The 15,674-nt window shown below is 40.6% G+C and overlaps 1 protein-coding gene across 1 annotated transcript; it reads right to left on the reverse strand.

Moving 5' to 3' along the window:
* Positions 1–885: 885 nt before the first annotated feature.
* On the reverse strand, positions 886–6,482 carry yipf5 (Yip1 domain family, member 5). The gene is made up of 6 exons (XM_034206794.1): positions 6,327–6,482; positions 5,505–5,617; positions 4,426–4,601; positions 3,283–3,428; positions 2,953–3,134; positions 886–2,047 (listed from the first exon to the last, which is right to left on the reverse strand). Exons 2-6 carry the CDS (start codon positions 5,609–5,611, stop codon positions 1,885–1,887), a joined length of 774 nt encoding a protein of 257 aa, XP_034062685.1. The 5' UTR covers positions 5,612–5,617; positions 6,327–6,482; the 3' UTR covers positions 886–1,884.
* Positions 6,483–15,674: the final 9,192 nt, after the last annotated feature.

The following is a 15,674-nucleotide window of genomic DNA, read 5'->3' on the forward strand; positions in this document are numbered from 1 at the left end:
TGAGATACTGCTGAGTGAATCCAGATGCAAGATATTGAAACTCAACTGCAAACTGGCTGAAAGCGGATACCGTATACATACACAAAATGCGTGAATGTCAACATCCTGCTCCCTTCTATCGTACCCAAAACATCTGAAGTTTTTTCCTGAGATACTCAGCGTTGAAAAGACACAGAACAAATTAACAATTGAAAGCTTGAAAACACTCTCCAGTGTGAGCAGAAGTTGCAGAACAAGTTGGAAGACAAGGAATGTTCTTTGTAGAGGAATTTCAAATCCACATTTTGGTCGGACAATGAAAATGTTTATACATAGAATTACTAAAACCAAGGTTGATTTTACCGCCCTTTTAAATTGTCTTACAAGACAGTTTATACATTCAGTAGATGCATATTTAAACACTTGCCATCTGAGATAGCGGCCTGTGAGAGCAGACTGCTCCCGTTAGATTTGCTTGAAATGCAAAGCATATCCTCGATGTTGAGTTTTCTGGAATAGAAAAAGCACTTCATTTTAGAATGATTAATTCCTCCTAAGTGGGTTATCGTCCATTTAAGTAGCCCCCTTTGTGTATAGGTTGTGTATGTTAGTTCAAGGAAAATCCAGAAGGAGAAAAAAAAAAAAAGAGGACGTTTCCAACAATAACCATCAATATTTATTCTTGTCAACCTTCTGTTTAGATTATGTGAGAGCCTGCATTCTAAAGCCTTAAAGTTATGTGCTGCTTTTCCTGCAGGCTAGCCAAACTCCTCCACACACCAGCTTAGAGTTTTAGACTCTGCCTAATCTTCTAAGTGATCTTCAGGCCATGTAGTCTTACTTGTCAAATAAAATATATAAGACACACTTTTACCAATAATCTCTGCAGAAGCCTTTTTCTAGTAGTTTGATCAATAGGCAAAAACCTCACATTTAATTGGGATAACTTTCAAAGACAACTTTAATGTGCATATGAAGACATGAACAACAGATGACACATCAAAGCATACAAAGTGAAGTGTCTTAATAAAAAATGATAGATGTCTGGTCCTAGAAATGTACACTCAGAATTTCATTTGTCTCGATATCTAATCAAATCAGTTTGCTTGGAAATTAGAATAATGCCTTTGTTGCAACTGGTGTCTTCTTGCATCAACATTTGAATTCATATAATAAACCAATACATTAGAAGATATAGCAGAGCTGCTGTTTTAACATCAAAGATCAGACCGATGCTTTGATGAGTGAATGATGAGATTATATAATCCTTGGTCATGGAGCGAAGAAGATAGAGAGGAAGATATCCCATATTTTATGTAGTCTTTGCAGAAGGAACGTCTGTGTTTCCCCTTGTCTCACAGGGTTAGATTCTAAAAGGGGTTTTAAAGAAACACCTCACAACAGCTTTTACAAAAATCGTTTCCCGCTGGCTCCAAATTGTTGCTGAGAGTCGGTTATCAGTCCTTGAAAATTGATGAAAATTGTTCCATTTGTCTAAATTAAAATGTCCTCTTCGGGTTTTCATTGTGTGAAATAATTGCTCACTTTCTTCCCATTCATGTCCTTAGAATCATCGGACTGTACAGCCACTGAAGGCTTAACAAGGTCCATAAGAGTTATTTTTCAATTCTTCACCAGGTTTATTTCACAGTCCTCTTCTTTAAGATGTATGATGGAGCAAAGTGGACCGGAGACATGAATGAGACAATGCGCCAGCCTGCATAGGGTCAAGTCGAAATGTAGTGAGAGGTGGAGGCTTACTAAAGAAAAAAAAACCTTGGTGGCGTTTTAGAAAGGAGCTCCTACTTTTCTACAATAACAGTGTAATTGGCCAATAATTACACTAATTACACTGAAATTACAGAAAGCGTGGAGCGATTATTTGGAACTGTTATTTGATGGCTTTTAGAAGACAGAAATGAGTGCAAAGACCCCGTATAGGAGACCACACGGGTACGCAACCAGCAGCTGCTGCCCGTCCATGGCCAGCGCCGAGATGAAGATCTTTGATGCTGAGAGGCTGCACCAGCCAATGATTGCTGCCGTTAGTATAATTCCCAGCATGCCCCTAAAGAGGACAAGAAATACAAAGGAAGTTACCTTTTACTGTTTTAAATGTAGCTATTTTTGATGAAATTCAAAGACACCATTATTAACCATGCAGCATAGGTTACATAGTACTACACAATATCTTACTTAAGCTGAGCTTTTTTGGAAGTCCTACAATACTAACACAACGACTGAAAAATGTAAACTTCTTCAGGGCTGTAACGGTTTCTTTATTGAGCGATATTCCAGGTCTCAGTCTGGTGCATGCAGCAGACTGAGACCTGGAAACATATGTAGTTAGCAACATATGTTGAGATTAAAACAACAAGTTGTTTGGTGTGTGGAGTCACACACACTTTGGTCAGTGTGAACGATAATCAGAGCTGGAAGACCCTCCTACAGTTGCAAGTCAGCTACAACAGCAACAAAGAGAGAGCTGTGGACAGAGGTGCTCCACCGTTGTAGGGTATGTGAATAGAAACATAGCCAACAGCTATTTGATGGCAGAACCCAGATGTGCCGAGACGAGATAAAGTCATTTCTACCAGTATTTTTTTATTTATTTGTTTTATTGTCTTTTGAGTTGTATATACTATTGAGAACGGTTGCCTTTTCTTGAAGTGTTTGTTAAACCTATAATGTAATACAGAAATGTTTTATTATGAACACAGTATGCCTAAGTTGTGTCTTTCTCTAACACTTTGTCACACTGCCATACTCTTTGTTGAAAAAAATGGAAACATGGCATTCTTATGCATTTGTTTTTTTCGTGTTGTTCCAAACTCACACCGTACAGGGACTCCCTTTTACTGTTACACCCCAGGTGTCAAGTAATAGATAATGTCTCGCAGTGCGGTCTATAGACAAATAAAAGCCTTTGCTTGTTCTACAGGTTTTAAAGAGTTGTTTTATCTCTGTACTCACTGTAAAGAGAGGAGGACTCCAAAGGTGGAGAGGAGGATCATGGGGAGGAGGCAGTAGCCCAACACGCTGGCCACACAGCCGAAGGAGACGCCCGTCATACTCATGAGGTTCAGGAGGCAATACATGCCGAGGCAGCCGATCGCACTGATACCGTACACGTAGCCAAACTGGATCTTACCCGTCTGTTAACAGAAAGCAAACAAAGTTCACACAGTCAGATATAGATATGCACACACTGACATGATGACAGCTGTAACAAAAGGTGCAGGATGTCAGTGCCTGATTATACTTCTACAGATTCTAAACACCAACATTAACTACATGATTTACCAGAAGGAGAGTAGCTCCGAAAGCCAAACAGAAGACCATCGGGCCAGCCAGGTCTGTCTCATTCATGATGCTGCCGTCTGCCACCTTCATTGGATGGAGGACCGTCAGAGTCTTCTGCCAGATATGGTCAAAGTTGATCCCTAATTCTAAGACGGAGAAAACACACATCAGGCATTTTGGAAACTGGATCTATGATCAAACATAGGAGGTAGGAACAAATGAACACAAATACATTTCAAGAGATATGTAGGGACTTCTAAAAAGGATGACATGATAATTGTATATGTAGGTAGTTTACCTAGTCCTGGACTTAAGCTGCACCATTGTTTCACTTGCACTATTTATTGAATGCAATGTTTAACTTCCTTATTTCTTTTATGTCTTGTTGTATTGTGTGTTGCACTGTTAGCGGGGGCCTGGGACCTAAGATGTTCAGTGCAAAACAACTACACTGTTGCTATTGTGCAAAGGACAATAAAGCCTTTGAATCTTAGCTCTTCAACCCAAAGAATACAAGAGATGCACTGGTTTGCTTTAAACACATTCAAACAGTGAAAACCAAAGACACGTCTCTCTTTCAGGAATGCTCATACCTTCCTTTCAGTCAGCGTTTTGCAGGCCGATGAAAGCGTTTATCTTCATCTTATCTATCTAGGTCACTCTCATTTAAGTATAAAGAGTGTGGATTTGACCGATGAGCGACATTTTAACGTTTGTGTACCACACGAGTGCAATGGAGGTTAACATTGTGATTTCAGCTCTATATAAATGACTGAAATAATAATACAAATAAAATAAATATAAGATACATTTCTAAAGTGTAAGAAGCAGGAAGTGAAACTACCATTTTAAATCCACAACACAGCGTTATAAACAGCAACCAACAACATTTTGGAAAAGTCAGTTCTGCTAATTTGAAGTCACTTGTTCAGATAGCCAGCCTTGGATTTGTCAGCACTTCCTACTCTGTCAAAACTCCCTTGCAGCTATTAGATTCTCTGACGGTGCTGCCGCCTGCAACTGTTGAATGACACCTTAATATCTACATCAACAAAATCAGCAATAGGGATCAACTGACAGAATAACAATCAGATCATTTCAGCACATTCAACAAAACATACAGTGACATTGTGGTTTGCCTACCTTCTAGCAGTGGCGGCTCATCATCGAAGCTGCTTCCATACATGGATTGTGACGGGGATGGAGTGTAGGTCTGTGTGGGCTGGAAGATTTGTCCTGTGTAAGGCTGCTGGGGCTGCATCACCCCCTGGGGAGCGTAGCCCATGGGCTGGGAGTAGTCGTACTGAGCATCGTATGGCCTGGGGAAAACAGAATGAAAATGATCAACAGTACTCTCTTTTACCTCATTCACACCAACGCAACTCCGGTTCAAGCTCCGTGCTAGAGCTTTTCAGGTTCAGAACCGGTTCTTCGGTTTAGCGGAGGCTCTTTTCACACCGCCCAGAGTCCGACTGGTGCTGCGTCATTGCGTCATCGTTTGCGTCATGACGTAACCGTTTGCGTGCCTGCTTCATAAAGCCAAACCGCGCGGAAACCCCTCACAGCTGACACCGACAACAACAACAATGGCCGATTGTGCTCCAGCTTCCTCTGTACCTCTTCGGAAGACCAGATTCCCAGTAGGTAGCTGGTCTCTTCAGTGGACCACTGCTGCTTGTTAAGTTTCTCCATCGTTGTGTACAAGCTGGATAAAACGCGGGCTTCTTGTTGTTGTTGTTCAGGAGTTGATCCCGCCCCTGCCCCCGCCTCGACGTAAGCGTGACGTATGCGGTGCTTTTGCTCTGGCCGGACAATTTTTTGGTGCTTGAAACGAACCGGATTCCGGAGCTAAGAGGCTGCTCCGTTGTGGTGTGAACAGGAAAACCCGGTGCTTTTCAAGCTCCAGCTCCGAACTGGCCCCGAAACACCGTTGGTGTGAATGAGGTATTTGAGTCCAAGAACATGAAATGCCTTGCAGGTTACTTTCTGATGATGTCATTTCAATTAGACAGTAGTATTTTTTTTTTTTTAACAGACACTTTATCTTAAATCACATTTACAAATATATTGAATAGACGTAAAAGAAGGTATTCAGCAACACAAACACGTTAGGTAGGTCAGTCTTTAGCAGCTGAAATGGAACATCAACTATCAAGTTGCCCTTTTGGATGCGATGTGAACAGCTGAGGGAGTATTAGGTAATGGAGGTTTTCTTCACTTACTTGTATGGGGTTTCAGCATTGGTGTAGCCCTGGGCTGCCTGGTTTTGGTCATCTACACTGTAGCTGGACTGATAAAAGTCTGTGTTGAAGGTGTCAAACCCCGACATCTCTCACTTTGTTGCAAACACAAGGGGAACAAAAGGAACACAGCTTATCAACTAAGTCAAATATGGTGGTCTACAGTGAGATGGTAAACAACGATGGTGTCGATATAAGAGTTACATTATCTAAGACAACATAGCACTTAGAAAGGAAATATTTAACATGGTTAAACATATGGACGCTTTCCATAATTATTAGCTTTACTTTCGGTAACTAATGTTAGGTTAGGTGACACAAGACGTTGATTCTTATAACGTTTCAAACACTGTATTTATACACATTAAGCTGACTACTAAACGCATAGGACAGTTAGTTAGAATAGCGGTGACGGGTTAAATACCACTGTGATCTAAAGTAGCTAGCTTACGTAGTCAACATCACGCTCAAAACCAAGATAAAAGTGTATGTTTTAGTCTATGATGAAACCACTCGTTTTATTATTAACTGTATACATTATCACATGGTTTAACCATAGACTGTATAACATGGTTTAACCATCACAACCACTACAACAACCATGTCGGAATACAACAATAACTTTGGGTGGCTAACGTACCGTCCACTCTGCTGCTAGTAGGTAAGCTAGTGTTAGCAATAACAGTTTTGGAGAACTAGCAAGCATAGCTGGTGGATGTCAGTGAAGCCTTAAATAGTTAATTGAACTACCCTTTCGTATACATCATTATTAAACTGTAAAGCAATGCAAATGCTTACACGTACCTCTGTTGTTTGACAATTCTACACAGAGCCCTGCCAACTTGGTTGAGGCTGCTACGTGTCAGGAGAAAGGTAAATCTTCCGGGATGACAACAGCCAACAGGAAGCCTGTTCTTCTTATTTTGTGTTTTTGGTGGACTGCACACCAACGTTTAAAGTTGCATGCCGCCATCTACTGTACCGGAGTGTGGAACGGCATGACTGAAATTATTTAAATGATTTAATTAAGGAAAATGCTATATTTCAGATATTAACCCTGTATTGTTCAAATAAATAAAGCCCTGTAAACCTGAGGTCCAGGAAGACTCTTCTTCTTTTTTGTGAATTTTAAGTCAGACTAGACCCGGTGAGTAGGCCTACAACATGCCTCACTCTGAGTCTGGACTAAAGGTTTCAAGTTTCATGGCTTGTATTGTCATGTGTGCATAGCTACAGTGTAGTTATGACAATGAACATCTTAAGTCACAGGCTCCTCCAACAGTGCAACACAATAAAACAGATAAAATAGTACAAGTAAATACAATTAAATAGAATAAAAGAAACAGAATATGATATAAACTGTGCAGAATAGTCTATCTATACAGTAATTGGAATATTGATATATGTGAGTTGCAAACAGATTAATGTTATTTATGTACTTTTGAGTACTTTTCAGTCGGCACCTGGTGGCATAACTTTACTAGCAATTAGATTATAATTAATATTTCCCAAATGTCCCCCGTCAAAATGGAATAAATGGGCAGTCAATTGATCACTTGCTGTATTACATGACAGTATTACACGATAGTCACCAAATGCAGGAATTTTCAAACTGTGTTATGCATGTTAAAAAAAATATAGTCAATTATTTGTATACATTGTACTAATGTTTAAGAGTGAACAAGTGCAGTGCTGACCACTGTTTCTTAACAATGTAAGCAGAGACTGAAGGCAAAGCACATCCAAATCTAGGAGAAGAATAACCAGTTGCATTCCCAAAGATATGTGGTTAGATTACTGCGTGTTTTACGTACCATACCATAATACCCTATTGAGTTCAGATCCATAGTTTGAGAAAACCAGAGTATAATGGTAAGAAATAGTGACAGCGAGTAGGAGATTATTTAACAGGACAAGCTGTGGGCTCCTTGCAAGAACAAAGGTTGTCCCTTTCATCAGGATGCAGAGGAGCAGAACAATCACTCATACTGCAGAGGTGGTACAATCCTCCGATGATGAAAGATAACGTAAAATAATAGGCTGAATAATAGGCTGATGACCTCTGTTGAGAAGAAATAAGGAAGGGAGGGAATGAGAAGCAGTCACAGATGTGGGTTTGATGCACGGAAAAGTACAAATCAACCTTATGTTTTAAAAGACAAATACATATGATTACATATGGAAAATACACATGGTAAATATAAAATGACCAAACCGTAATACCGTACTTCTGTCGCATCTGAATACTACAATCCGGGTGTTTTTTGCCTAGGTCTTATTAAACCTAGATTGTTTCTGCCTTAGCACTGAAACAAAAACACCTCTGGCCTCCACAACAATAATATGTTTGACTTTAGCTAACCGGTGCAGTGTGAAAAGGAACTCAATTACACAGACTTGGCTCTGCTCCTAGCCTGGAGTTACAAAATATTTTACAGAAAGAGAAATGGGAAAAATAATGCAGTGGAAAAAGCACGGAGGGAAACGTTGTCATTATTCAACAGACACATTATAAGACTCTTCCGTATTTGACAAAGAAACTTTGATTGAGTTTGGGTCTCAGGGCAACAATATTTGAAACAGATATTCATATATTGCTAGACAAAGCAGTTGTCAAGGACATTTTCTAGCCCAAAAACTTTGTGACCATCAGTCAAATGTTGATTCCTGAGGAAGGCAATGCTGGCAATAGATTCCACTCGCAATTCACAATTACTCGCTCCGAAAAAGCTCCAAGACAGTTTAGTATGCTGAAAGACAGATGAATGCAACTCATGACACAAGAAAAGTGGGGAACAGTGAGAAAAAAAAAACAACACTAACTAATATAAGGAAGAAAGAAATGTTATGAACAAGCCTTTAAGCTGTACAGGCTTAGCATGGATCATTTCTCTGCCACATGATGAACAAAATACATTTGATGCAAGACACAGGAATTCCTACAACAAACGCCCACGACTAATGAAGCAGAAATGTGCCCCCCCCCCATTGCCTCTCATCTTCCTATGGACTTTTAATCATGTATGTACTTGAAGAACACGTATTTCTTATTAATCCACTTAATGAAAGAAAATTGAAAAGTGCTGAGAGGGTAATGGAATTAAGGGCAGTGTATTACCATATGCTGTAATAATTGGTTTCCTCTTTTAAGGACTCATGCTGTAATCCTCGTGTTACTGGCGGGGTGGATGAGTGGATTAAAACTACTGAATTTACTCTACTGCAGCAAGCCCTCATCTCCAACCACCTACTGTACCTTCAATTAAGATTAGTCTCTCAGCCTCTCAAGGCTCAAAGAGAGGAAAAAGCAAATTATCTTATTATATGTTCCTATGGACAAAACTGCCAACGGGATAATTGCAGTGATTAGAAAACATTTCCTAAGAACATTTGTAGGATTCAATAAATTCCATTGATTCATACAATTGAATTTCCTGCCCCTTATTGATATGACTGCAAGCACAGATCATGAATTAGTAGGCATCTGGCATTTGCTGTCCTTTCTCTGAAGCAGTGTTTCACTCTGTCAGAGAGTCACAAGAGAACTGAAATATTAATCATGAGCTGAAGACTTTGTGAAGTGAGATTTCCATCCACTGGCGATGTAACAGTTGAAAGTCAACATGAAAACACATATCCTTTTGTAAGTGATTAAACTAGTAATACCAAAGCTTTTATACACACACTTTATTTGTGAAATGTCACTTTTGTAAATCTGTTGTGTACAGAACAAACAGAAATCAGGTAAAACTTCTTCGAACATACGCGATCTTTGCTGAATAGATTCAATACAGGAGACAATTTATATTTTCACCAAATGAACACGTGAACCGATATAAGTGACATTTTGTTTAAAGCCTTGGTCCTGAAATGTAAGCCCTGATCCGAGATTGATGCCTTATGACAGACTGTGTTGTGGAGTTATGGCATCCTTTTTCTCATCAGCCTGTGGTTGGCATCAGGGACAGCGCCAGTCAACCCACGAGTGCTCTACATGTCAAAATAGATTTAGAGGCTTCTAAAATAAGTGTCATATTAAAAACAGTGGCATGGCCTTGGATCTCCCAATCTAACAGCCACTCTGCCAAGTTTCACTTCCGAGTTCCCTTAACTTTTCTTCCAAGTTTTGGCCTTGCTGATTATATTCCCTGCGTGAAAGTTCATGCTGGACATAAATTGGCTTTGGCCCAGTGGGTCAATGCTGCAGAATGTTGTTATTGCAGATCAAATGAAAGAAAATCTATATTCTCTCCGCCTTGACAGCATCTTGGGGGTTGTTGTTTATAGCACATCAAGAGTGCAGAATCAACATTTTACAATTAAAACCTCATCTCATTTAAGATCTTAAGTTGTTGATGCAATTATCTATTAAGATTAATGCAAGCGTCGAGGATGGCGTCGGGATCAATGTCTTTGGAAGGAAAACTTTGCCAATCTTTAGACGAACAATTGTCACGAGGTGTCAGTGTGTCATATTGATTTCTTATGACAGAGAAAAGACTGAAATCCACAAGTGCTTCTTCAGTACTGCTATAAATCGTATTATTATTGGAAAATAGAAACACATTTCCATGCACACTTAATTATCTAAATTTGTATTCAATTTGAAAGGGCTGACACAATGCCACTTTCATCAGTCTAGCTGTTAAGCTCCCCATCTGATTTGTTCCTCTCTTTGTCGAACTGAAACTAATGACTTGACAGGGGTAAGCGGGTCCAACAGTAAGAGGCAGGCTCTCTTGTGGGACTCTGGAGGAATTGCCAACTTACATAATGTTATCATCAGTCTGGCTGCTAAGTGCCAGAAAGTCCTCCCTCTGATACCCTCACACAGACAGTATTATATCACCAGTTCATGATGTTTAACTTAGAAGTTTCAAAAGTTATGATGGCAATTTATTTTGTGTTTTTTGTTGGCCAACCCACTTCCCCTCAAACTGCCTCCTACATTTCAAGTTCACGCTATATTTCCCAGAATGCCGATTCACAATCCTTTGAGAACAGGTATGATCTTGTTGGCTTTGGCTGTGTTTTCTTCTCTAAAATGGACATGAGTTGAGAGAAAATGACAGCCATTGGTTTATTTCACTGAAGTGAAAGTGCAGTGTAGCATTATTAAATCTACTTTTAAAAGAGAAAAAATATCCTTTTAAAATTGATTTTCTTATTGTATTACTGTTTAAAGTCACTGCTAAAAGTATGGTTCTGTGAGGATAACACAAAACCTGAATTCACCATTTCTGTCTTGGAAGATTTTCTGCAAACCAGCTGAACTGGCAATATCCATTTAAAAGCATCAACGATAATTATTTGTATCAAAATAAATTAAGTTGTCTGTCATTTCAAGTCTCCTGACATGCATATTAAAGTGAGGACTATTCAAAAATGCAAACGTAGCTGTAGCCAAGACTTGTAATCCCTATAGTAATTTGCTTGGAGGTTCTGCTTTCCTGATGAAATTACTGATGACAGGAGAGAAGAGAAACCCACCAAACGTTCAATTATACATCCTCTAGTCCCTATCTGTCACCTTCACTCTCTCATGCTGAGAGATACTGACAACATGTTTTAATATCACTCTGTGCAGCGCTTCATGCAGTTCTTCATTGCCCACTTTACGATGTTTTGTATGAAAGTCTGAAAAGTCTAGAAAGTTGTGTTTATAAATGCTGTGATTATAAATGTTAGATGAGTATACAGTAGTGGTGTTGCAATATACTGCTATTGATGATGTAGCGGCCAAATTCATAGAAAAGTAAAACAGAAAGTTCACTTAAATAAACTGCAGCTGAGGCACCAGATAGCAAATCGTACGCAGGGAATAATCAAAGTCCAGACAAGATCGTCAGTTCTGTGCATTGTATTCCTATCACAACTGTACAATAGCAGGTTTACTTTCCTTAAGCCTTTCCTATGGCTTTCCTTCCTTCTTGAATCACCCTGGTAGAAAACGATATGCCTACTAGTGCTCTGGCTCCAATATATACAATTACACCAGGTGCCCCATTAACCCAGTGCCCAAAGATGCCTTCAAAATAAAAGCATAACACTACTTTAACTATCTATTAATATCACAATTTGTTTTAACATTTACTATACACAAAAACAACAAGAAAACAAATGTTAAACGATATAATAATATATAGCTCCAACAGATGATAACCGATGATAACGCTGATACCTAAAACATGAAGTATTGATGTCAGATTAATAAACCTGTGTTTATATTGTGTAAATAATCCAGTGCCTCTGAAATTATTCCCATTCCTTTCTCGCTTTGTCTTTCTGCCCTACGACCCACATATTATTGTATTTCATTTGTGAACATTTGAAACAACGTACACAAAAAAAAGGAAAATAATAATTTGATTTGGGATTCATATATACATGTTTTATTAAATCCCTATCCCAAATATATTGTGAATTATTTCGGCCGTGGTAAGCGTGTAGTGAAAATCAGATATTGTGAGAGCACATTTTTACTTCTGCAATACATTTGCATTTTCTAAAGTTCAGAAGATCCTTTGAAGCGTTTACAGTAAACTGCTGATGGTATTGGCTGAAGGGTAAAATTGGATACACCTTCAAATGGGTTTTACAGTACTAAGGGATTTTGGAGATTTGGCCTCATGCATCAAGAGATATTTCACACATTGAAGACCTGTGGAAACAACCCTTTAATCCCAAGAGCCACAGACGAAAGCATGGAAAATGTTGGAGGGAAGGAAAGAGAGCAAGAGAGAGGGAGAGAGAGACACGCACACACACACACTCACAGAGATAGAAACTCACACCACAGGAGAGCTGACTATGGCAGTAAACTAGTTCAGCTATCTGCCCTCCACAGTGCTCCCACATGGCCTTTACGCTAGCAGAGGGAGAGCCGGTGCTTAGCAACATCTCATCTGCATGGTTTCTACAAATCAACAGGGTTAAGATCCCTTTAGGCTCAGAGAACTCACCTTCGTTGTTCTCCGCCAAGGAGGGGCCTCAGAGATGGAGAAACTGTTCGGATATGGGCTGACTTTCTTCTTGGCAAACACATCAGTTCTTTGCCTTTCTTTGAGGCTGCCAATGTGAGGGGATCGGTTTCCGTTAGGATTTTTAATGTTAAGATATATATTTTTTAAGGCAGGTATCATTCTGCATCGAGCTTCATGTTTATTCAGACTTATAGGCTACTAGATAATTGCAACAAAAGGTTTGAAACTAAATGATATGTATAACAAGTTGGACAACACATTTAAACTAGTGCACAACTCTGATTTGTAAGTACAAACAGAGACCTGAGATTGAAAGGGATATAATGGAAATTGAAAGCACATTTAAGTTTATATAGTCTTTCATTTACTCAACACAACCTTAATCATCCTTCCAGCGCATATGGTCTACTGAAAAACGTGCAGCACCTCCAGAACATCATTATCCACGAGCAAATCAAACACCATTCTAAAACGATTACTTTAAATGCAAGAATTTGATTGTGTTTTCAAACGGAATAATGCTAAAGAACCACACTAAAAAGCATATACACTTTGTTGTATTTCAATTAGGTTATGCCACATTCTACTGAAGAGTACTCCTCAAAATATGAGTGCAAATGTAAACCGGTCTAACATGTATCTGATTGAATAATATATGCTCATCACGGCTCATCGGCGTCTGATGCCATCCAGAGAGAGAGATGAGTCAGTATGCACTCACACATGCTCTGACTCAACGGATTGCATTTGTTCTAAAACAATAGAACAGAGATTATTTCCCTTACTGAGGGGCTGTCAGATCATCCGCCCCCTCCCATCTTTACACTACTCCCACTGCTTGAACCTGGCCAACTGCTTTCTAAATCCCACATGGTGCAAATTGAGTCAGACACCAGCTACTGTACTGTAAGATACCAAGAAAACCTTTGAATGCCAATGTACTATTTCCCTTGTAACCACAGCAGAGAGGAAAAATATCCAGTTGGGTATGCCATCATTACTTTTCAGCACGATTTATATTCTCCTCATAGATATATTTTAACACACATATTGCAGACTGGAGGAGTTGAGTTTGCCAAAAACAAAACGGATTGCTGTATTGCATCCATTTGCCAAGGGCATTGCAATCATTTTAACACAATCCTGTCATGTATATTATCACTAAAAGTCCCAGAGTTGGACATTTAAGCGTAAATGCTGGTTGTCGTGAAATGATTTGCAAAGAAGATAATGATTGTACTTGTTTCTCCCTCATTGTACTGTGTGCCCACACACAAGACTGATATCACAACTATTTGCCTGAAAAATAGCATGGTGTAAAAATACTTTTAACTATAATTCTCTCTGCTCTTTCAGTGCCTGTGACAGAGGAGCGACTTGAACATACCCTGCCCTTCATCCTTTGTCAGAATAGAAGGTTCGGGTGTTTGATGGATTAATGTGTGTTTCTTTGTTGGTATCCATTGCTGAGTAAATGTGTCTTTCAGTAAACACATCTACTTAGTTATTGAATGCTGTAACATTATTCTTGCTAAGAACTGAAAAACACATACACCATTTTTATGCTTGAAGTGAATGTCTTGAAATTGAAAAGCATGTGTGTGAATGACACATCATTTCACATGCAAAACTGTTTAAAGTAAGTTGCAAAAATATAACATTTCATACTGCTGTCATAAAAGTGACAGTGAAAATCAAAAGTTACCAATTGGGTCTCAGCCCAAAAACAATTTGTCACGATCTGTCTTTGTGGTATTTTGTCTTGTCTTGTTTCATGTTTCATTTTGAAAGGTCTTCACCTCCTGTCTTGCCTGTTTCTGTCTGCGTTGTGTCTTGTTTAAATCTGTCTGTGGTTCCCGGTCGTTAGTTTCCCTGGTGTGTCTAATTTACCCGATTGTGTTCACCTGGTGTCCCTGTGTTTTCTCCTCCCTCCTCACCTGTGTCTTGTTTCTGTGATTAGTCTTGTGTGTATTTAAGTTCTGGTTTTTCTGTCTGTCTTTGTCGGTTCGTCTTTTGTCATGACTAGTTCGTCGGTGAGTGTTCTGTTTTGTCGTTGTTATCACCTACCCTTGAAATAAAGGAATTGTCACTTTATTCTGCATTTGGGTCCTACCTGCTTCACACACCGTGACAGAACGAACCGACCACAAAATGGACCCAGCAGATGATCCATGGGAGGTTGAATTACAGCATTTAACTTTCTATCTGGCTTGCTGCTTCGATTGGTGGAAGGGAGCGTCCAGTGTTCGGCAGAAGAGGGCCGCTTTGGTAGAGGCGCTCCGGTTGGCAGCAGAGAAACCATGTTTTGTTGAGTTTTTACCTGACTGGGTTTTGGACTTCCTACAAGCATGTGATTCCAGGCATGCTAGCTCCCTGTCTCCCAATTCCCAACCTGGCACCATACGCCTTGGTGGGTTCCGCCTGAAGTCAACCCGTGCTTCTGCCCCAGTTCCTGCTCCTGTCCAGGAGTTGTATTCCGGAACTCGTCAGGCTTATGGAGGTCCATGGAGTATTCAGGAGGCTGCTAAGAGGAGTCGTCGCAAGGCCAGGCTAGCAGCCCGAGCCCCAGCAGCCATGGTTCCGGCTCCAGTACAGGCCCCAAATGCCATGGCTCCAGTGCCGGACCCAGCAGCCATGGTTCCGTGCTCCAGTACCACCCCACACAGCCATGGTACCGTGCTCCAGTACCACCCCACACAGCCATGGATCCGTGTTCCGGTTCCTTGCCCAGCAGCCATGGTTCCGGCTCCAGTGCCGGCCCCAGCAGCCATGTTTCCGGCTCCAAAACCGGCCCACACAGCCATGATCCAGGCTTCAGCTCCGGACCTTACAGCCATGTTTCCGGCTCCAGAACTGGATCTTACAACCGTGGGCCCTGCACCAGAGCTGGCCCATACAGCCATGGTTCCGGCCCCAGTTCCAGCCATGGTTCCGGCTCAAGTACCGGCTCCAGCAGTCATGGTCCCGACTCCAGCACCTCGTCTCCTGCTGGCTCCCCAGCCGACGCCAGCTCCCCGAGTCTTGTCGGCGTACCGGCCGACTCCAGCACCTCGTCTCCTGTTGGCTCTCCAGTCAACAACAGCTCCCCGAGTCTTGTCGGCGTACCGGCCGACTCCAGCACCTCGTCTCCTGCTGGCTCCCCAGACGACGCCAGCTCCCCGTGTCCTGT

This window comes from Gymnodraco acuticeps, unplaced genomic scaffold, assembly GCF_902827175.1.
Source record: "Gymnodraco acuticeps unplaced genomic scaffold, fGymAcu1.1, whole genome shotgun sequence".
Classification (NCBI taxonomy): domain Eukaryota; kingdom Metazoa; phylum Chordata; class Actinopteri; order Perciformes; family Bathydraconidae; genus Gymnodraco; species Gymnodraco acuticeps.

Excerpts from the sequence above, each read along its gene's own strand:
- yipf5 (XM_034206794.1), bottom strand. The coding sequence starts at position 5,611 with ATGTCGGGGTTTGACACCTTCAACACAGACTTTTATCAGTCCAGCTAC. Across the intron at positions 4,602-5,504 it reads AATGCTGAAACCCCATACAA|GCCATACGATGCTCAGTACG; the intron begins GTAAGTGAAGAA and ends TGTTTTCCCCAG. Across the intron at positions 2,048-2,952 it reads GGAGTCCTCCTCTCTTTACA|GGGCATGCTGGGAATTATAC; the intron begins GTGAGTACAGAG and ends TGTCCTCTTTAG.